The sequence below is a fragment of the Fistularia commersonii genome, chromosome 28 (genome assembly GCF_037954325.1).
Source record: "Fistularia commersonii isolate RoL2024-O1a breed Wild chromosome 28, RoL_Fcom_v1.0, whole genome shotgun sequence".
Lineage (NCBI taxonomy): Eukaryota > Metazoa > Chordata > Actinopteri > Syngnathiformes > Fistulariidae > Fistularia > Fistularia commersonii.
The window spans coordinates 7,512,698-7,536,720 of NC_141311.1; the positions used below are offsets into that span (position 1 = coordinate 7,512,698).

At 45.2% G+C, this 24,023-nt stretch overlaps 1 protein-coding gene across 1 annotated transcript in view; it reads left to right on the top strand.

Annotated features, from left to right (window-relative positions):
- Positions 1-24,023, top strand: part of znf385c (zinc finger protein 385C) — a 138,497-nt gene that overhangs the window by 108,776 nt on the left and 5,698 nt on the right. Inside the window, exons 4-8 of the mRNA XM_086176270.1 lie at positions 6,352-6,462; positions 13,216-13,423; positions 21,422-21,787; positions 21,890-22,077; positions 23,482-23,580. Coding sequence (XP_086032396.1) covers positions 6,352-6,462; positions 13,216-13,423; positions 21,422-21,787; positions 21,890-22,077; positions 23,482-23,580 — 972 coding nt within the window. The remainder of the gene's footprint in view (positions 1-6,351; positions 6,463-13,215; positions 13,424-21,421; positions 21,788-21,889; positions 22,078-23,481; positions 23,581-24,023) is intronic.

Here is a 24,023-nt window from a genome sequence, read left to right on the forward strand (position 1 = left end):
TGATCATAGCTTTTCTCCCTGTGTGTGCATGTATGTGTGTGTTGTAGAGTGTGAGAAACCATCTCCTGTGACTTGTAAATGAAACATAGACCATAGTTCTCTCTCTCTTTCTCCAGCACCTTTCAGACCAAACACAAAAGGTTGGATTTGAGAGACGAGATGGGGGTGGGGAGGACGAGCCAGGGGCCACACAGACGACTGGCGTTTACGGTGGAAGACATATGTGAGGGGGTGGTTGAGAAATAAACACGTGCCCGTATGACGCGCATGTGTACTAGGAAGAGGTCTCCAGACTGATACATGAAAAGCGCTGTTTATTTTGTTCACAGCCCACTGCCTGGGGTCACAGTGCCACGTCTTTGGCCTTTGTGTGTGTGTGTGTGTGTGTGTGTGTGCTTGTATGTGTGTGTGGGTTTTGAGGTTGCGGTGCATACCTGGAGCCTCGGGCAGTATGGTAAACCTGAATTCAGATACACCTTCAAGTACTCAGAGTAGCATTCATCTCTTCCAAGCCAACCAGTCCCCACATTTCTGACAAAACGAGTCTTTGTACCCCCTTTGGAAAAAAAAGGTTTCTGGCTTAAGGCATGAATATCATTAGATCCATAATTATTTAACAAGCATGTAAATATGTGTCAAATGCACCAAAAAATAAAGTTATAAGTAAAAATATTATTCGGGTCCAACACTGAGAAACCCCTGTCCATTTCAAAAGCTTCTAACCATTTTTGGTCCAATTTATATTTTCACATTTTTAGTTTTATTTCTAAAGTTATAGTCTCACAGACTCAAATGCATTAAAATGTATCTGAATATTAGTCATCGTCTATACCGCTCATAATGCAGAAGGGGTCAAAAACGTCCAGAGCCTGTCCAAGCTGCTATTAGGCGAGAGGCAGAGTTCACCCTGGATCTATCACAGGGCCACAAGACGTACAGACGTACAACCGCTCAGTCTCTCATTTTCACGTCAAATAGGGGCATGCAGAGAACTGTGCGGAAAATTGAGTTTTATATTGGGTGTGAGTTTGCCATCTTGGGTCACTCGTCAAACGGGAACCCTGCTGAGACGGGTGCTTTTAGTGCGTTGAAAGTCCAGAATAACCTCAAATTAAAGAATGGCTGCCCTGCATTTGTTGACAAAGTCAATTTTGAGGTAATTCTCCAGGGTGTTGACCCGCCACTCAGATCAGTCTTCCTTCAACCCCTGATATATTAATTTTTTTTTCTGTTCACCCCCATTGATATTTCAATTCTGTTTTGCAGGCAAGCGGTATGCACATGCTAACAGATCTCTTCATTACATCCCCCCTTTGTGTTAATGCTACTGTGCTTTCCTCCGCTCTTTCAAAATAATACGTGTGCTGATTTGAACGTTTTCTTTTTTGCCGCGTCGTCACGTAATTTTAAAGCGGCTCGTCGTACAGTCGTTGTGGATTAGCTGTCATTTGGCTTTCCGAATCTTCGTCGAAGAAAACTGTGACAAAACAGGTTGAAAATCAAAAGCGGCGCAGGGCCGGCCTCCGCGCTCTTAGTCTGCGTTTCACTAAAGACACAACATGGAATTCAAGTTTTGTTTTGTTTTACTTTTTTTTCTTTTAATATCACCATGCTCAAGGTTTCATATTGTCTGACAAGAATACATTTGTGGCCGATAACAGCCGATATATAATTTATATCTGTTTTCTGTTTTTCGCACACTGTTACTGGAGTATTATTTTCATACTGCATTAATATTAGATGTTCCTGAAGATGACTCAGAGATGTAATAGATGTATAATGAATGCAGCAGGATGTACAGCAGAAATCATTTTTACGTTCTCTCACCGAATATTCAGTCAGTTGTGCTCAAACTGAAGATGTTTTTAGTGGGATGCGGAAGCTACTCGAATCCCAGAATACAGAATGATGATAACCAAAGGAAATAACGTCAAACTAGTGCCACTTGAGTCCCTGAAGGAGATGATTAGCCTCCATAACGCACCGTGTGACAGTGCAGCTGCGGCATAAATCACACAGTCCATTCACGGGCAGACTCAGGTTTCCTCCGTCCTGATAAGGCACGCGCCATCCAGGACGCGTGATGAATGCACCTGTCTCCAAAGCTAAATATCCTCCGGATCCCCTGGAGTCCCTCCGCATCGACTCCCCCGTCCTCATCTCTCTTGGTCTACCCTGAAACCTCATCGTGGACCGGACTACTTGGCGCGGGTTAACGTCTGTCGGCACCGGGGGGGGGCTGGGGGGGGCAACAGAGACCCTCAGACAAAAGACGCATTTATAGTGGTCAGTTCAGGATGGCTGCGGACAGACAATGGGCACATTCTTCAGTTCGTAAAACAAACAGGCTGTCCTGCAAAAGTGCTCGGGGGGGTCGGGGGCCACAAGAGAGAGAGAGCAAGGATTTCGACGGCCACGTTCTGCATGTGAGGGGAAAAGTTAGCTGCTCTCAGAGGAAGCTTTAAGCTATTTTGCAAAACATCAAAATATATCAGTGAAGGCAGAGATAGCCCTGAGGGAGCGCTGTACCTCCGGTTTGAAGGTTCAGGTTTATATTATCTGTCACACCTGGCCTGGAGGAATCCCTCATAAAGCGGGATGCTGTGGAGGGGGGGGGGTTGGCTTGCCGGGAATCAAAAACAGTCTGCGCCAGCGTCTCGTTGTTTATACGCCGTCGCCTTTGTCTCCGGTCAGCTCGCCGTGTCCACCGGACGGCGCGGGTCTCCTCCGCCCTCAGAAAAGTCTCCAATGTAAGCAGGACATTTGACCGCTTGAGGCCTGACGGTGGCTTTTTTTATTTAACCTGTGACAAGTTGGTGGTTGTGAACTGACTCAGCCTTTCCAGTGACACATCTAGCAAAAATAACTCCCAAGGTCAGTGTCTTCATCAAGGCCAGTGTTGTTACATTGCGCTAGCGCCGACTGTGCGACAGAGCACTTCTGCACCAAATGCTCAACGCTGTTGCTCGGTCACAGGCGATTAGTTCAAATGTGACGTTTGTATGCACCAGGCAAAGTACCTGAAAAGAACAGCTGGCATATTTTCAATGCGTATAAACCCTTTTCTCCCCCTGTTGGGAGGAGGCAAACACTGCAGTGCAAGTCCTCCGCAGAGAAAAAAAAAAAAACACTGCCCCCGCTGAGGTGGTCTCAGATGCTCCTCCACCGGACCTTTTCAGAAAAGCTCCTGGTCTTTGACATTGAAAAATCCTTTGGGCATCTTATGGTCTGATACAGTCCGGCTGAGTTGGTGGGAGGCAAGGAAAAAGAAAAACAACCCAAAAAGAGTCTAAAATAATTAATCGGACACATCATAACGTGATGCCTTGACTTACAGATTTAGTTTGTTCTGTGACAAAGCTCTTAACTCAGTTTGCTCCTATATCAGATTTCATTTCCCCATTGAATCCGTTCTAGACCCCTCTTTTTGGTACGTGTTTTTGATTGAGAAAAATTTACATTATAATAGCAAATAAAGTATAAAAAATAATAATATATAATAACGTAAAGTAATAAACTGGTTTCATTCAGTGTATTTGCCTTGAAGACAAAGATGCTGGCGGTGGTGGAGGAGGTTGAGGGGAGTTTTTCCATTTGGTGTTTGATCGCTTAACTTAACTTACTCGTGACACACTTAATGCTATAATGTATTGCTAAATTTAACTAGCACACTATGCTACACTTTATCACTGAATTCAATTTAGTGATGGAGTGAATGTCAGTTCTCTTTCAAAATGATTAAATCATCCCCGACTTGCTTTGAATATAACTTCCAATGCCGCCGTCTGCAGTACTAAATTCCCTTAAATGCTTTGTGCCTTCTCGCAGATGATGCTCTCTGTCACAGTATCTCACCAAAAACAACTTCTCCATCTCTTGGACAAGTCACGGACAACATATACAACTCCCTCATGTTGTCCGATGATTTTCCCTGGGTTACCTGGCTGTGGTCGGCACATCCAACTATTTTTAAACACCACTTCACGGACAGCGGGGGCCACGTCGGTGTCAAATGCTCATCCTGCTCGCTCAAAACTCAGGTCTCGACTCGTATCTCAAACCAAAAAAAATCAACTGAGCGACGACTCATATCTCATGATGCGCTTGTAAGTCAAAGTTCCAGTGTTTATCAAAGCTTCATCCAAGGGGAAGTATAGATCTGGTCAGTCCCGTGCACGTTGGGCCAGAGGCGGGGTTTCCCCAGCGACGGTCACCTGTCAATCACAAACAGAAACATCCAGTCATTCACGCTCTCATTTCTATGGAGGAGCCGCCGGTGAACCCAGGAGGTAGATTTAGAATATGGAGGCAACCAACAGGCCTGGTGAGAACATGACAACTGCACGCGAAAAGGTTATTCCTGTGCGGCAGGTAGTGCCCATGCTGGTCATCTTGACAAATGAATCCGTAGGAGTGGGTTAGCTGAGGGTGTAAACGGGCGGAGACCCTCTGATGTCACATTTCTTAGCTGGACATCATTTGCTGTTGCAAGAAAGAATATGGATTGAAAGGATTTCCACACTAGCAAGTTTCCCTCTCAGAGGGAACACTGACTCTTTCTTTTTTTCACCGCCTCTTCCCCACTGCCGACAGTAGAAAGGCTGCGTCTGAAGTGCGAGTCCTCTCTTCCCAGATGGTTAAAACTCAGCCTATTAGACCTTCCAGAAACACCCCTGCGATGTATCACTCCGCTGCCGCCGTTCTGGGACAACAGTCAATGTAAAAGCTTCAGCGCAGGAGCCTCTGTGAGGGTTTTAACAACGGCCGTGTTGATCAGACAGCCAGCTGCACTGTTGCATGAAGGCTTACAGTTTACAAATCAGTTGCAGGGGGGTGGCTGGGGGCATCTTTATTCCTGTGTGTCCCCCAGCGGATATCACTGCTGTCTCTGCAAATCATCACTGTCAGCGAAGGGCCTTATGGTTAGTTCTTTTGATTGGATTCATTTTGAGTGGATGCCTATGTAACGTTCAGGTTCAATGGCGCAGTGGTTGAACTACTCTCAGAGACAGCAGGGGGGAAGACTCATGTCTTCTGCGGCACTTAACTTGAATGTCCACGCTTCCGCAGCTTCACAACAACATCCTGACTTCCTTGTTATTTACCACATGTCCATGAACTGACAAATCAGATGGACAATAACTCCTACTGAGGGAACTAGGTGTGAAACCACAAAAGGCAAAATCACTAAAGTAGTTTGATCCCTGCTGTGAATATTTCAAAAAGGAATAATTGGCAAAACAAGTGTGCAAGTGTACATAACTGTATACACATTGTCCCTTAGAAATCTTACACACCTTTATTATCATTAGTGTTATGACTGTTGTTTTTGTTGTAATAACTGAATAGAAAATATTCACAAGGCAAATATGACAGTTCCATCACTACTAATCTTCAAGATTACTATTTTTTTGGTGTATTTTACAATGTTTTCTGAGAAATGTATGTAAAATATTAAACATATTTGGTGGGCAAAAAATATACTAATTTGCAATTTCATTCATAGATCAACCAATCCTGATTATGAGATAAAATCATTTTTTAAAAATAAAACGAATAATTTGAGTTCATCAAGACAGAGGTTCCAGCCGAGTCAAAGTGCCCCGTACTTTCACCATGACGTACACAGAGCCATTCATATCAAGCAAAATCTTAAGGAATAAGTAAAACTCTGCATTATCCTGACTGGAAAAAAATCAGGTCGCTGTTGACGAAGGAATGTCCAACAAATTGCAGTGGGTGAGTGATACCTGCTTTGTGTTTGCGTTGGCCTGAAATAATGCATCTTGATCCACCAATCGACATGACAGGAGCATGTGTGTTTCTGTGTGTGTGTGTGTGTGTGTGTGTGTGTGTGTGTGTGTGTGTGTGTGTGTGTGTGTGTGTGTGTGTGTGTGTGTGTGTGTGTGTTGTGTGTGTCTGTATGTGTGTGTGTGTTGGTTGGGGTCCAATCTTAGCATCTAAGCATTGAACCCATGGGTAATGTGTGATCGTGTTTTGCCCTCAGTGACGTTCAGTAGCCCCTCGATGAGCACATTGTCTCTTGTCACTCTGAAGTGGCCTCATGCATTCATTTAGTGAATAAGATCTGGAAATCGTATTTTCGGTTCCTGAGAGGTCTGGGTAGATGGCGGCAACACGCGGGGTCACGCCTCAATAGATTTCCTGACACTTTTCCCGTCTTGGATCCAGAGATGCGCTTTTAGTCTCCGGTGTTCAGAGACGTTGCGTCACGATACTTTATTCCGGGCCTCATTCGGCCTTTAAGGCTCCACCCGCAGCTTGAAATGCCTTTTTGGAGTTAACGTTTGTATTACCTATTAATCACCTGCCTGTCTGTCTGTCTCCTAGATGGATCCTGTCCAGAAAGCCGTGATCAACCACACATTTGGCGTCCCACAGCCCCTCAAGAAGAAACAGATCATATCCTGCAACATTTGCCACCTGCGCTTTAACTCGACGGTAAGGAAGCGTTCTGTGTCTTTGTACATTTTCTTTTTTCTACTTTTTGAAAAACCTCAATGAATAAGATTTAGTGAAAGGAGGTGTTGGAGGCACACTGCTTCACCTGCTGCCTAATAAGTTATGGAAATTAGATTTTAAAAAAAGGCAGAAAATAAGAAACAAGAGGAGACCAAGTACTGAACTTTGCGGAGCCTCGGTTGGCCAGGGCTTGGCTACGGACTCTTCCGACAAGCTAACACCCAGTCTTGATGCTTCCTGCTCGCCTCCTTTTCCTGTTGTTTTCCCAGTGCAATCACTATTAAGTGCATTTCCTGCCTCTAATATGTTATGATTGCAAGAAAGATGGCTGATATAAATTGCCCTTGCTTTCGCACATGGCTATTTTTAGTGGCGGTGTGACGACTGCATGTTGCGGCAGAAGCATGTTGATTGTCGTATCTTTACATGATAAGATCGACGGCGATCTGGACGGCGGGTGGACCATTTGTGCAAGAGAGGCACATACTCGTTCTGCGGTGCCCTCACCATGCTTGTGAGATGGCGGCACGGACTGTATAATTTAACACAAGAAAGCCAATTTGACCAACTCTTAGCAGACACCCAAACCTCTCTGTTCTTGAGTCTTGGCTTTTTTTTTTTTTTTTTCAAATGCGGCTCCTCCACCTACATCCACAGGCAGCTGCGCGTGAATAGGATAAACCCACTGAAGCATGACATCTCATTTTCAAAGGGGCTGCCAAACAAGCGCTTGCATAACAAATGAAAAGACAGTGCAGTGAAAAAAGACACGGCGTCCACACTGGCATTGATTTTAAAAAGTCACAGGGATATTAGAAATACAGCAATAAAACACCGAATGGAATGGAGCTCCAGGCTTCACTCCCAGTTAATTGGTCAATTTCTGGGGCTCGCTGAGACAAAGGGTGATTCAAACCGGCACTGCATTTTATTTGACTCCTGTTCTACATCAGAATGTAATGGAGGTTTATAGGAGGCCATCGCCATCGTCTTCCCGGGAGCCAAACGATGACGGGGGGTTTCCTCTGCTAACCGACCTAATAGGAAGCCGGGCACGAGATGATCGTCGTGATACCGGCGCTGAAACCCCAACAGTTAGCGTCAGAGAGGTTTATTTAGATGCTAACAATGCACCATCCTCATTCTTTTTCTTTCTTGGTACCATATATGCGAAAGGGATGATTTTAAAACAGATAGATCTGCTCAGAATAAAGTTGGAGAAATCGTCGGAGCGGCAGTTCTGCCTCCCTTGGGAGGCTCAGGAAAGTTTCAGGGGAGTTCCAGCCAATGAATGCTGAAGGATTATTTCACTAGTTCAAAAAATCACTGTGGAAGATTGTTGTTTTCTTTCCCCAATGTTCTCAGCGTCTGAAGTCAACAAACGCTTTCAGACTTTTTGTTTTCCTTTTGTCTCAGTCCAAAGTCAGCAAAACAGCAATATCAGGCAACTCTTTTCTAATGACATCCATCAATAGCTTAAGTTGGAACAAAGACCTCTTGATTATTGATAAATCTGGTAATGTTTTCTTGAAAGAAATGTCTCCCAAATCCAAAGATTTGTGTATTTGAAAGTCATGTTGTTTCGCACATCAGAATTATTGGACAACATGAAATGGAGGGTTTCCGAGCAGGAGCTCGTTTTAAGCAGAAATGCTATTTGCAGATGCATTCAAAGACGGTTTGATTTCAAATCAATCATTAGCCGGTGTGATGTCCGTCTCTCAGCGTGAAATGGACGGTTTATCTGCAAAGTCTGTTAAAATACCAAAAAAAACAGGATCTCTGTTAGATTCAGTGTTGTGAAAAAAAGTCTGTGCGGATCCTTATCTAAGCCAGCCGCAAACCACAAGCATGAGGCAGCGTCTGGAATCTTAAACGGACAGAAAATCAGAAAAAAAAAAACATTTCTGTCAACATAAACCAGTCATCTGTTTTTGTTTATTTTATTTTTTTCTTCTTTGTGTCTTTAAAACTTTCCCATTGAAGGACAATCAACTTCTGCACACGTGTGTGTGTGTGTGTGTGTGTGTGTGTGTGTGTGTGTGTAGTCTGTTGTTTTGGGCACCGTGAGGGATTAGACAGCAGGGAGAGCTGCCGTTTATCAGCGAAGAGCAGAAACAATCAGCGGCCCCAGCGGGAAGCAGCATCCATATACACATATGCATGCACATGCACACACACAAATACGCGAACACACACACACAAACGCCAATACAGGACACGCGTGGATCTGTCAAATGCACAGCGACTCAAATTCTCTCTGCCTACATTCACCACAGCAAATACACAGCTGTCCAGCCAGCCCAAAGTAAGCTCTTGTCTGTGTACTGTAAAATGTCACACCCACATACACATACACACACACACACACACGCACACACACACACAAACAAACTGTCTTTTTTTTTTTTTTTTTTTGCTCTCAATCTTCAAAGCACGGCGAAGGCACAAGGGACCAGGAGTTGGGAGGAGGAAGAGGAGGAGGAGGAGGAGGGAGAGGAGACACAGACGTGCTCTTCACACATTACAGCAAATCCTATTCCCTACCTCTGACTTAAAAGAGCGTCGGGTTGGACCGCGGCTCCATCTGCCTCCCAGAGCAGGACCACTGTCCTGGCGCTCCCGTGCACGCTCTGCCAAGGTTCCCCGAGATGCTGCGACCCGAGTTATCCTCGTTGCGTGAAATAGAAGACGGTGTCCCTTTCCTCCAATGTGTTACGAGATGAGCGCCAGAATCTAGAATTCAATTTCCCTCCCATCGACGATGCTAAGTTTCGTTTCAGATTTGAAACAAGTCCTGGACCAATGACCGACCTTTGGGGTTGAAAAATATTATTGCTTTACATCAGTGAAAGAAAATAGAAAAGTTGAGTTTCATTGCCGTGGTTACCTGAATCGCAATTAAGACGTGGGTCAATGCATCTGCATTTCGTTGGGATGAAAACGGAAAAGTTGAGTGTCATTGCCATGGTTACGAGAATAATGTTAGAGACAGATATCCATCCGCCTGCGCTTTCTTCTGACCCGCCATGTTTTTCCGCGCTTCGTTCCCTTGGCGCCACACAACTGTTTGCGAATCGCTCCCGAAAAACCGTCAGCGCGCGATTCAAGTCCATCGTGGCTTTTCTTCACCTAGGACTGCCGAATCAGGTGGCAGTGTGCTCATTATGGGATGTGATGGAATTCGTACAAGGGCACGTTTCTGGTTACATACACACATAGTCATTTCTGTTCCAAACAAATACCATCTTCACTCTTTGCAGATGTAATCAAACCAGATCAATAAACTCTCAACTTAAGTTTTGATTTATTTTAGATAAGCTAGTGTACCCTATGAAGTGACAGTGCGATGTTTGCTGGGGCCGAGATGAGCAAAATATCTCGGTATGAAAAAATCCTGGATTTTTCCGATAATGTAGAGAAAGAGGACGAGCTCATTGGGATTAATATTGTAATGAATCTTATTTTCTTGCGTCCGCCCAGGGATTCCATCTCGCTGTTTTGTCGCCGGTCCTCATCGAGCCGTGATCATTTTATGTCTGCATCACAGACAAGGACACAACAGGAGCTTTTTATTTTTAGCTCAAGCATAGTAAAAATATTCCAGCGGCAGGTCTCTTAAGACCACACCTTTTTTAACATTCAAGTATTGTCAGCAACTACAAGGGGAAGCGGTGAACTCTGACCTGCTCTACATCGCCTTCTGCAGTCAGAAGAGGCAGCATAGTGGTTGCTAAATGGAGCGAACCAGCTGAAGGGCTCACCTCTCGTGCAGGTCGTTTGCCGGAAGGCCAGTCGTACTCTGCAGACACACAATGGAGCGTCGTGTTCAAGAACGTGGGATTTACAGGAACACAAAGATTTATCATAATGAATGTACTTCTGTTCTTTATTGGCTGACCTTTCCACAGATATGTTCTATTGATTGCGTGTGAACCGCAGGGGCTCTCTGTCTAATTAAAGCCCCAGGAAATGTTGCGTTCAGGGTCCTTGCAGAACCTTGGGTTGTAAGTTTGGGTCAGATATTACCAACACCTTGGCTTCGCCCTTATTTTCCAGTGAGTCGGAGAGAAATTCGCTTTGGAAAAATTTTATATTTCTATATCCCCGATGGGTCTCAAACGGGACGGGCATTAGATGTTTTTTGATTTTTTTTTTTTTTGTCAGATCAGTTGCAGGACACACTGATGTCTTTAAGCTGTATGTTCAGCCGTTCTGAGAGCCGTGTTATTTATAGGCTCCCTCTGTATCACTCTGGATCCTTATGAGGAAGGAAACATTCAAACGGAACAGATAACCTTTGTAATGTTTAATGCAGTGCTCATATTTTTGCTCAGCTACAAATGGAAAAGAAATGGAAAAGAAAAATCAATGGATTCCAACAACGTAGTGTACATTAAAGAAGCATTAAAAAACGAAACGCCAAGCATGTGACTGCACATTGATACGAGTCAATTAATCCCTGCATCCCAGGCCGAGAGACATCAATCCTATGTGCAATTCATTTTTTCTTTTTCCACAGTCACATCACCTCAAGTCTGTCTTATTATTTCTTATTCCAGTCTGAACTGAGGTCCAGTTATTCTGGTTAAAATCAAACAGATTTTTATGTTTCTATCCAACCACATTGCAGAGTGTACTATAACTAATAACACAAGTTTTTTTGTAATATTGGCTATGATATGATTACTATATTAGTGATACATATTTTTTTTTTACAAAATATACAGTGAGAGGAACGCATTCAAATCAAACCTTGATAGAAAAAGCTGATTCCTCTTTCGTGTTTTTGCACAAAGTGGAGGGGCTCATTGGGAGGGAGGCGGGATTAACCTTGACGGGTCGCCTGTCAATCACAGAGCAACCTATAGACATCCAATCATTGTGCCGCAGCATCGTGTCTCTTTTTGAATTCAGTGGAACCTTGACTTACGAGTGCCCCTACTTATTAGTTTTCCCCAAATAAGAGCCGTCTCTCAGTCGATTTATTTGTTTTGTGATATGAGATCTGAGCCACGAAAGCAAAGATGAGCGTTTGACACTGACAGCCCTCCGCTGTCCATGAAGTGGTATTGAAAAACAGTTGGACATGCCACCTGCCACTAGGTAGTAGCCCAGCGAAAATAATGGAAACATCAGTGAGGTGTGCATGATATAGAGTTGTCCATGAATAGATGGAGAAGTTGCTGTCGGTGAGATACTGTGACAAAAATTGTGACAAAAAGCAACATCTGTGAGAAGGCAGGAGACAGGGATTTACAGGGATTTGCTCCATCAGACAGCGGGAACGTCAACGGACGAGCCATTGGAAGAGTCATTCAAAGCCCGTTGGGGATCATTTTAAAAAGAGGACAGGCATTCACTCCATTGCAAAAATTAAGTTAAGCGATAAATTGAAGCACAGTGTGCAAGTTAAAAGTAGCATGAAGTGTGTAGCCGGTAAGTTAAGTTAAGCAATAGAGCATCAAATGAAAAATTCCCCCAACCTCTTCCTCCGCCGCCGCCGGCATCTTTGTCCAATCTTCAAGGTAAATACACTCAATAAAATTCTTGTCAAATTCTTTTTCAGATAGCAACTGGACTTGATGTTTTTCTCTCAGAGGCATTTTAACCTCTCATCTGAGATTTTCTTTCAAGGAAACAAAATCAACTTCAATTGCTACGAGAAGAAGATTTTGACAAGAATTGACCTTGACCTGGATTACTGAGAACCTCCGCAGGCACTTGATAAAACCAGTTTATTGCTTTACATTCACTTTTCTTTTTTATTCTCGTTCTCGTATTCTTATTTTTTAGACATGATTTGTTACTTATTAAGTACTTTTTATTAAAACAAGTAACAGAAACTGCGGGCTGGAACAGCCTAACAGCGTTTCAATTCATCTCAATAGGGAAATTTTAATTTCATTTACAAGCAGATCGAGTTACGAGTTCAGTCACAGGAGCTAATTAAACGCGTAAGTCAAGGCTCCACTGTATGTACGGCTTATTTAATAACTGCTCAGGAATCCTAGCGGTCCTTCACCCAGGTCAGGTCCTGTTGATTTGCATCATTTATTTATTTATTCATTCATTCATTTAATACAGAAAACTTCAGATGGAAGCAGCGCTGGTTTGAGTTTGACGCCACCGTAATATGAATTAAGAGTCATCCCTTTCCCACTATTCATCTTCTCCCCCCACCATCCCAGATCCGGCTCTGGCGACGCCTGGGGGCTTGTTTCATCCTTTAATGAGTGACATCTGCATCGATATCCCTCGCTTGCGCCGACAACATGGGGGCTTTCCCTCAGCAACGTGAGGATAAAACAGAAACGTGCGTGTTTATTGTCGCATGACGGTGAGCAGCAAAGTGGCGTACCGCGAGCAGCCGGATCCACGTGACATTAGTATGTACAGTATGTGCTGCTGTGTGTGTGTGTGTGTGTGTGTGTGTAGGATTTGCAGAGGCTGCCTCTCACCGTGCACATTAATAGGGTAGTGGCGGAGATGGGATCCTCTCTTTTGTTGCTTATTACACATGCAATTATACCTCTGGCCTCCCGATGTGCCAGCGCTGTTATCAGGTGGAAACAGACTCGTTTTTGCAGCTTGCGTACGTCGGCGAGCGAGCGAGTGTTCAGGCGAACATTTTAACATTTACCGCACGTGGGCTGCATTCTCCCTCAGCCCATCCTGCATTGACACTCTCGATCCGCTCCTCCCCGCCTAACCAGTGTTCTCTCCTCACAGAACCAAGCGGAGGCCCACTATAAGGGCCACAAGCACGCACGGAAGCTCAAAGCCATCGAGGCCCAGAAGAGCAGGCAGCGGAGAGCCGGCGAGGCGTCCTCCGCAGCCCGAGAGCGAGACAGGGACCGGGATCGAGACAGGAACAGGGCGGCTCCACCCGAGACGCCGCTCCCGGCAATCACGGAGACGATCTCGGCAGAGGGAACGAGTATGTAGAATGACAGAGACGGCAATGGTGCCGGTGTGTGTGTGTGTTTTGTAACCTCCGCTCGCGTTCTCCATCACGATTACACCGTCTCGCTACGGTTTCCTGCATCCTCTCCATCTCACCTCCTGCTCGTCTGTTTCACATGCTTGGCAGCTCCCATCTCTCTCCATGTGAAGGCTCTCCCTTATCTCTCTCTATTCTGCGCCTTCAGGCGAGATCGGTCTCCATCGCCTCGGTGATAATAAACCATCCCGAGCCACTGTGATACGGCCCCCTGTCCCGAAGCTGGTGGTTTGTGGGACGTCTGAGAACAAGTTGGTTGGGATTTTTTTTTGGAAGGATTGTGTGCACAGACCACACTGTCCAACTTCCCTCATCAGGCTGATCTCTTATTGCACAACTGGCTTCCAAAGCTTTTTTTAAGCAAAAATAAATCGATCAATGTACTGCAATGCTGTTCTTACGCACTATCCTGAGCAGAGGTGAAGCCTGAAGGGCTCATTTGTGCTCACATCAGTACATAAACACATGCATCCATTTCAAACATCGTCAAATGTCACCTTCCACATAATTCCCATGTGCACTTGGCATTGCCATGGTTGTTAAGCATTACATCCACTAGAGGGCAGTGCAGGTTTCAGAGTTCCTTATCCAGTTTAAAGACAATAAAAATGATAATAAGAACGAACATGGTGACATTCTAAGCAAGAGACACAAAAAGAGTCAGTGCAGTAGATGGCGGTGGCCTGTGCAGCCATTAACTACATTAAGAATTCTAATCCTTGCTTGTACATATGCCACGTCGTCTTATTCTTTCTTTCACTTTGAGCATGCTATGCAACGTGGCCTCCGATGGTACTGGTCCATTTGCTGCCTTTCACTACACATTCACAACCTCCCCAAAAATGTGAGAAATGCTCCCCATATGCATATGCATATTTAACATTGAGCACAAATGAGCCTTGACAATCGTGAGGTGGTTAGCTGTACAGCTAATATGTAACGTATACAAAAAGACCCGTATGATATAGCAAGGCGATTTCAAGATATTGAGAAGACACAACATGGCAAGGCAACAGGAATATGTCTTATTTCAGACAGCGCAATGACCCCCCTCCCAGGTGGGTTTAACACATCCTTTACCTGTTTCAAGGACAGTTCTGACAAGGCACCAGTTGCTGTCACTATCCAACCCTATCAGAGCAGGATGTACAGACATCCCATCAACTGGTCAAGGTCCAGGGCGCACAGCACATCTACACCCAGGATACAAGTCTACAAGAGGTCTGATATACAATACCTAAGAACCTTTGGAGCAAAGAGGTCCAAAAATACCAACCTGGACCGAATAACACTTGAAAAAAGAAAAAGATATGGTGATTCACTTCATCTGGGAGCTGAATACGCCCCGGCTGATCGAGAGACCTCGGCAGTTTCTTTTTCTCGTTTTTCACAGACGACGAGGGGCAACTAGTTCCCCAAAGATCAGAGAAAACTTTCGACTAACGTACATTAGAGAGTGTTCTGCTGCTCAGCCCGGTGCTCCATCTGCACCGCGGCAGAGAAAATAGACCCCCGGCCGATCGTCAGAATGCCTCGTCGGCTCCTTCCAAACCGCCAACCTCCCCTAATAGCAAACCCTTCCCTTGGGGTCTCGAATCGACTATTCAACCAATGCGCAACGGGTCGCATTCACTGCAGAGGAACATGCAACAATCCACGACATCCTGTCATTGTTTCATCATGAACTTTTTACCTAGGAATGTATTTTTCATGTCACCAAAATGCAGTTTTAATGTCGTCAGTGCTGCTATATTGGGGACGTCTTGCCAAACTCTACTTTCCCCCTGTCACTTATATATTCACTATATATACATAGCCCGCTCATCTGCCGGTGATTTTGCCAATTTCAGACCCCTTTTTTTATTTTATTCTGTCACCTTACCTAAAAGGGAGAGTCTTAGCAACACACCTTGCAGGGGAAACCGCACAGAAATGCACAGTCAGTCACTGAGAAAAACATAAAAGAAGCCACACATTTCGTACTTTTCTCTTCATTTTGGTAAAAACAACTATGCATCAGGATTGTTTTGCCCGATGCAGCAGACTACATTGTAGTTGTGCTAGCTTAGCATATGCTGACGACATGTGAACAGGCCTGTTGCTTAACAACATTGTTTGACAGTCATATAATTGCTGAGCCTAGACATACACATTTCTTATTTATTCTTTACTATGGTTGATAATAATGCCATTTTCATTTAAAGTCCTCTTTATTGTCTTTTCCCGGTTACTGCACACTGTTGTTTCTACACTATCTGTCATCATGTAATGTTTATTGCAAACTGCTAATCGCCATTTGATGGCAGTACGAGCCAGCGGCAGCGGGCAACTCAATGCCAACCTGTAATGGGAAGCCGTTCCAAATTAACACCTCAGATTAAGTGCACTATAATAACAACCTGCTGGGCGCCCCATGGTTGTCTTGTTACAGATTTCCCTGTGAAGTGAGTGGGTCAAAATGTCAAAATCCAGCCCCAGGAATTGAGAAAAGCTATCCCATATCTTGATCCCAATGAATTATTGACACCAGCGCGAAATACAATTTACTCTGTGAGCCAATTTTTACATTGTAAGTAAAACACATTTTTGGATGACGTGTTTATGATCGCGGAAAGGTTTCAAACAGGAGAAAAATTCTTATTTCTCTGTGTTTGGAAGACACTCAGAAAGAAATGTTTTAACAATTCAAACACACTTGGTTTAATTTAAAGCCGGAACCAGCCGAACTTCAATGTTTGCCCAGCAGCACTTTCTGAGGAAGCCCTCTCCTTAGCCCGCCTTAGGGTTTAAAATCTGTTATGGTACAACAGCGGCCATATTTTCTACCTGCTTGTTTCCTTCTTCTTCTCCGGTTTGAAGAACCGGAATGACCGTGTTCGTCCAAAGACTCGACAGCCGGTGGTGAGAGAGGGAGCGAAAAAGCGGTGGGAGGTTTCAGTGGCTGTCTGATAAAGTTTAGGGTGGGGAAAAAAAAAAAATCAAAAGCACTTATCTATGTTCACATTTTGATGTAAATATAGACATTTTAACTGCAGGGGGGTTGGGGAAAGCATGCATTGATCTTCCTTCAGAATAAATGGGCCGTTTTCACCAGACAAGGCTGCTATTTCAGCTTGAAGAGCACAAACTGCTCCGCCTGCACCTTTACTACAGGTGAAGCCCGTGGCTTCTGTTGCACTTTCTTACATCCACCCGTCCACGGCGATGTTAGTTTAAGAGCGCCAGAGGAGTTTCCCCCCCCTCCCGTTCTCTCTCTCTCTCTCCGTCCCTCCCTTTCTTTTTTCTACTTTCCTAGTTTGTCTTTCTTTCCTCTCTCTTTTTGCCCCAGAGAAGATCGCTATCCAACCAGAATTTTAAAAAAAACGTGTTCGGTTGCGGAGACGGAATATCAGAGGAGATGTGAATTATGGGCACACAGATACACATGCACGCATACACACACACACGTTTACTTTACTTTTTTTGCTTTGAGCTCCAAGAGTCTCCTTCAGCGAGAGGAAAATGGACAAAAGACTCACAGCCCGATAAGGCTCTCATCAAATCTCATTTTAATATTCTGCCTTTGCAATGCGCAGTTCTGAGGCAGCCTCACAGACAAAGCGAGATGAGTGGAAAATGAAGGATAAGATTAAATGAACATGTGTGTGTGTGTGTGTGTGTGTGTGTGTGTGTGGGTCATCAGAGAGAGGGAGATAAGTCACAGATAGTTTTTGTGCTATGAATAATTTTACAGTTTCGGGGCAGTTTTGTGAAGAGGAACACACTTTAATAAGCCCAATTGTGGGATTGGCCTGATGTGAAATTGAAATGCAGCAGTACGAGCCAGCGGCAGCAGGCACCACAATGCTAACCTGTAATGGGAAGGCGTTCCAAATTAACACTCTATGAAATGAGTTATTGCCGCTATGAAACTAAAATGCCGGCAGAGAGCTGTCTGAGAGAGTAACGCCCAGATTGTCCGCCATCGGGAGCCAATAAAGCACCTGTTCTTGCAAACGGCGCTGCCTCGGAATAAACAGACTTCCTCGAGACCCACAAGGTCAGCCTCCTCATCTTCATCACAATATCTGCTAATGCATATTTAGACACACCAGGCAGCAGCAATTCATACAAGAGCTTTTTTTTCCCCCTTTGCTGCAGGGTGTTTAAAGAACTTTACACAATATGACTCAGAAAATTTTAATCCCATAATATCCGGGCCAGAGCTGTAGTGCAACGGTAAGGAAAAAGACGGAAGTATCGCGAAACGCGTCCAATGTATTTTGACAAATTATAGATTTGTAAAGAGAACTGGATACAGAAATGGTATCCTTGGAAACAGTGGACAAAAGAGTCATTTTTAATCCTATCTTGCGTGCATCTCGTCTAGCTGATGAATGTTTACAGCATCATAATGTGAAAAACTTGACCAGGAAGTGGAAGCAGGAAGACAAAAGTGGCAAAAGTCTGCGGTCTGGATCACTTTGATCACCTTTGGTCACTTTAATAGCAGTGCTATTACAAAAGTGCCTGATTCAAGCTCTGGGTTTTGGGCCTCATTTTTTATTCACGCTCTCCAACCTTTACTTGCTTACTTCAGCTACTTTCCTCCGACCCTGTTTAGCGTCCCATTTTACTCAGGCCAAACTCCCTTCACCCATCAATCCGCCCACATCGGCACCACACGATTATTTTTCCTGTGTAGTTTGTGTTAGGTCACAGAAAGGAGCTGCCTGGAACAGATGGAGAGCGAATCGGCACTTTGTCTATCACCCCCGCAAAGGTTAAGTCAATGCCTGGAGGCTGGGTCGGACCCCTCGCTCAGGGCCCGCGTGTTTAAGCGAGCATGTAACGAATCCAATATTCATTGCCATTCGCTGTTTGGCAGCGGTCGGAGCTCTCGGTGGATCAATTCACTGTGTGGAGATCTCTTCAGATGTGTTTACACACACAAAGCCTGGTAGATTAAATTAAACTGTTCAAACTGAGATTAATTTTGTATTAAGTTAAAGAAAACTAATGATCACCCACACAGCATTGATCCAAAGGCCCATAATTTACCGCTGTGTAGTTTCATTCCTCAGAGGAAGTGCCAGTATGACCGATACGCCGCCCTTCGGCCTGACAGTTTGCCAATCCTCGTAGCAAAGCCCGCCGTCGTGAGCTGATCCAAAAGCACGTCGGGCAGCTGATCGACAGATGGTAGCAAATTTCAAGGGGACGAAGATTTGGGTTTTTCTCCCGAATGATTGATGCTGCTAATCTAGGGGGTTTGGAGATCAATTTAGAAAAAATCATGCAAACACACAACTGTTGTAGCCAAAAGAATGGCGAAGGAATGAATAATCCGATTTTGGAACCGGCAACCGGAAAATTTTTGGTCTTTTTTTGTTAGTTGTGCAAATGCAGTGTAAAAATGTTAAAAATCAGTTCATAAACTAAGCCATAACGTTCACTTAAAGGGCTTAACGGCTTCGCAACATCTGTCAGCTCGGCTGTTTGTCAGTCAGTTTGCGGAGAAGCCACCCCATCAATTTTCACGAGATTCACCGGGGGCCCAAGGAAAAAGCCATTAAATTTAGGGGCAGATACAGCTTTTTTTTTTTTTATTAATTATTCAAGAAGTATTCGGCAGACCTTGACAGAGGCGTGCACTCAGAGTGTCCATCGAGTTAATTGGATTCCACCAGTGATATGTGCGACTCGTATTTATCGGTTTTTTTTTTTTTTTTTCTTCATTTAATTCTAAACGCAAGTCTTTAAAACCAGGGTTATCCGAAAAACAGCCGAAGCCGAATGAAAGTCCTCTCAAGCCGGGGCCACCAGGCTGTTAGACCGCTTGATTTCCCTCCTCAGTCACCCCCCCGTATCCATGCAAGGTGCCGGCTTACTCCATCGATCAGCACCACCACCCCGCCCCGAAGAGACGTGTCTTTCACCCGAGCTCGGGATCATACGATTCCCTGGCCCGCTTGAGCCCTCCGGGGGTCACTCTCATTACAGCGAGGAGTCCGTCTAATCCCGCTCCTATATTGGTCCATTTCCTTCCCCGGGAATGAGAGAGGAAGACCCTTATCTCCAATGATGAATTTACCCTGGGATGTAAAAGGGAAAATCAATGACGCGCGGTTGCTTTGAGGAAGGAAGTGAGTGTTTAGGTGGGGACGGGGCGGTGAAGCACCGAATGAAATGGAGGTATTCGGTAAGAGTGGCACAGGGTGCTCAGGGTCGAACCATGTGACTCCCCCAGGAGGACGAAGGGGTGAAGCGTGGATATGTAATGGAACTCCGGTGACTTATCCGCTGGGCAGGCAAGTCAATAGGTTTGTTTATATTGACAGAGACTCAGAGTTCGCTATTTGAATAGAGAAGGGGAATGGAGAAGAGGGAGATGCCGGGGAGAAGGGGGATGGGAGGGGTTGGGGGGGGGCGATGCCATTTACTTTCCTAAACCGTTACTGATTCAAGCCGGTTCCACACGACTGGAAGGGAAAGCAGATACTAAATCAGAAAATGTAGCCGATCTGGCTCCTGGAAATCACTCACGTTGTTGGGCGTTGATACTGCAGTCACAGCAAAATGAATATTTGCGGATACTTTTGAAATTCGTGCTCATCATATTCAACTTTAGGCTGAAAAGCTATTTTTGTGTCTTTACCTTGCTATCCATCATACCGTTCATTCAGTCAATATAGTCCAGCAAACAGTGTCTTATGTTAGGTTGGAGCAAATCACATTGCACACTGGGGCAAAAGGCGGGGTTTAATCTGGTCACCCGTCAATCACAGGGCCACGCATACACACAGACATTTCACCAATCACTCTGTCATTCACACCTATGGAAAATGTAGAACTGGGAACTGGGAAAGCATGGAAAACTATACATGATTCTAGAAAAATAATAACAATAATGGATCGAACAACAACCTGAAAGGGGATTTTCGACTTGGAAAAAGATTCATAATCACACACAGCCTCACAGCAAGCAGGTGCCCGGTTCGATTCCAACAAGGGTTCCTGCAGGTTGTCCACGTGTCTGCTCGGGGTTCCTCCCACAGCCCGCAAACATGCAGAAGGGTCATTGAAGACCCGAAATTGCCCAAACACATAAATGGATGAATGAGGGAATGAATGAATATCTCCATAAGTGGCCCTGTGATTGACTGAACAATGATTGTGAAAAGAACAAGAGTGGTACCAATAACGGTACGTTTATGTTACACAGAATTGATCTAGGGAGAACTCCACCTCTCACCCAATGACAGCTGGAATAGAGTCCATTGTAGATAATGAATGACATATATTGATCTCTGTTTGAGAATTATTCATGAATCTAAAAGTTGACTTAGTAGAACAGCTTTAGAGAACACAACAAAGAAATCATCTGGATGAAGTCATACAGGAATCTATGGTTTTGACTGCAAAGGTACTACTCCCAAACAAAAACCTCTCTAATTGTATAATAAAGATGTCAGAGTAATTGCTCAGCCATTTCATCTGACAATTTCATGATGTTTTCTTTTTCCAGTAAACGTCACGCTTCGCCTTTGGTCTCTGTTTTTGACACACGACCTGATATTTCTGCTAAATGAACTGCTCTGAATGCCTTGACAATCAAAAGATTTATAAAAACTTGTATGTTTTTTAAACTTCAAGAACATTTCAAAAAAGACATAAAAGGGAAAATCTTCATTTCCATTTCCAAGCTGAATATCACTCTTGAAACCTTCATGATTGTGTTTCTCCGTGGGGTCGACTTGTGCATTCCCCAACCCAACATGGCCTGTCGAAATTTGGCAATGAAAAAACCTGGCATGGGCTTTGGCATAAAAGACCGAAAAAAATCCCTTTCTCGTTGTAGCAAGAACGAGGACAGATTCAATAGAAACTGACATTTCATGTATTAACTAACACTGAATAAAATGCCATGCACTGACTCTCCTCGATGTTTTGCAGATCTTCAGTCTGATCTTCAACCGGCCACGGTGGACGTGAAGCTGGAGGAGAGCCCCCGGAGCTCGGTCATGTTGACGCCGGTATCCGACGTGTCCTCGGTGGAGCTGGTCACCCTCTCCCCCGCTCAGATATCGCCCTCCTTGCAGCTTTCCGAAACCGCCTCCGACACCAGCACCCCCGAGGTCCCAGAGGCGGCGGAGGCCGCCGGCCCGGCCGCCGAATCTGGCGGCCAGGCGGAGTCCACCGCGAATGGGGAGGCACAAGCTGAGGAGGACAAAGACCCCAAGAAGAGCAAAGCTCACCTCCATTGTCCCGTTTGTAAAGTGACGGTAAACTCCGTCTCCCAACTGGAAGCACACAACAGTGGTAAGGATGAAGCTTCAGCCCGTACCTTCCTGTTTCTGATGAGCTTTTAAAAAGGCTGGAATTTAATAACGGTCCTTCATCCTTCTCCCCAAAACTGCAAAGGTACAAAGCACAAACTGATGCTGGAGGGCCACAGCGTCCTGCCCCGGCGCCGGGGGAAGGTGGTGGCGGCCCGATCCGGGTGCAAGAGCAAACGGCTTGGCAGCAAAGGCAGCATCGGCGTGCCCAGCAAAAGCTTCCAGTGTGAAGTGTGCGAAATCTTTGTGAACTCCGAGACCCAGCTGAGCCAGGTGAGCGGCCGATGAAACACCTCGCGCCCGCCGTATTTCATTAAATTCGGAATAAAAAGTGTGTCAGTCGGCAGCAGAGCAGCCAAGCAGGTGTGAAGTACCTCTTCTTGTGTTCTCTGCCAGAAGCTAATTGAAGATGAAGAACTTGGCATAAACCAATACAAAAAAATTGCCAAAATGATTTCAGAGAGCGGCGGCACAGTGGCGCAGTGGTTAGTGCAAGAAGGTCCCTGGTTCAATTCTGACAGGGGGCCTTTCTGTGTGGAGTTTGCATGCTCTCTCCGTGTCTGTGTGGGTTTCCTCCGGGTTCCTGGGTTTCCTGCAACAGTCCAAAAACGCAGGAGATTCATTGGAGACCCTAAATTGGCCACATGTGTGAAAGAGAGGGTGAATGTATGTCTCTATGTGTGAAAGTGTAAAGGAGCGGTCCGAGGTGAACTTCACCTCTCGTCCAGTGTCTGGATAGGAATGAATTAATGAATTCGGAGAACCTTTTTATTAAAAAGGAACTTTTTGCCCTTCTTTTGCTCGGTTTTCTTTACTGCTTACAAATCATGTTTCCAGGTCATCCGTAATACATACTGAGCTGGCTGAGCAGCGAATAAGATAAGCTAAGCTACCGCCACACTTCACACAGCACGCAGTTTATCGCCGGGTCTTCAGCATCCTCCACGCCATTTGATTTTGTGCCGCTGTGAAATAAAAAACGGTCTCGCTCAGCCGCCTCAGACAATGGAGCGAAAGCCGCATATAGGAGCCACCGTTCAGCTGACAGATAAACACGTCATTCAGCGAGCGCCTCGTACATCAGGTGCTGTGCCTCTACCGGCTGACCCCTGACCTCACCGCCACGAAACACCTCCGCAATTTAAAACCTTTCGTTGACGGTGGAAAATTCACACGCAGCTATTTTTCCACATTATAGAGGTCAGACGGTTATTGCAGTCGGGTTTTGTTGGACGGTGAAAGACCAGGACGCCTTTTGTTTACAAATTCATTATAACTCGCCGTTAATGTCCCCTCCGTACCTGTTCCAGTGGCAGTGACGGGAGAGTAATTTCTCCTCCTTTTGTTGATTATTAAACGCTACGCCTGCGTGAAGGCGGTCTCGGAAACCGTCTGGAAAACGACACGCCGCCACATCTGAGCGTCCCGGCTGCTTTAGACTTAACTACCTTCCACAGACCCTATATGAACGACACGTATCCCCGGAGGATATAAGTGTGTTGATATCGCAGCCAGAGGAGACGGTGGTGCTAGAAAGTAATGTGATGTAATTCCTTTACACTTCAATCACTCGGTGTGTATACATTATTGATTCAGAAGATACCATTTGATGTCGTCCCACTGTGGTGTAACAGATGCTTGTTAGCCGGCTAACGCTATTTCCTCTGGTCTCGGCAGCACATGAATAGCAGAAGGCACAAGGATAGGCTGGCCGGAAAACCACCCAAACCCAAATTTACCTCCCACAGCAAGAGCCAGCCAAGCTCCAGCTTAGCGGTAAGTCTCAGCATGCCGATGAAGGCAGGCAAACAAAAAAGCTGTCGCACAAGTGTGCGCTCGCACAAGTGTGCGCTTCTCCCCGAATACACACGCGCACAAACACACACTCACGTACACACAAGCAAATACAAACAGAACGTAATTCTGTTTGTTTTTCCGGCAAATATGCTTGACTATGTCATACACGTGCCCGAGCACTGGAATAAATGCGGTGATCTGTTGATCATCGTATTTTAAGCAGGCTTTTAATTTATATCTGTCACCCTGACAGACACCGTAATGGTTCGGCGAGGCGGCGCGCTTGTTTGCCCGTCACAGAGGTTAAATGCACTCCTGTAGTCATTGAGTTCCCTACTCCTGAGATAGGTCTAAAATAGTCCTGCTCAGCCCCCCAACACCTCCACACCCCTCTGATTGGCTCTGACAACAGCAGTCTGAAT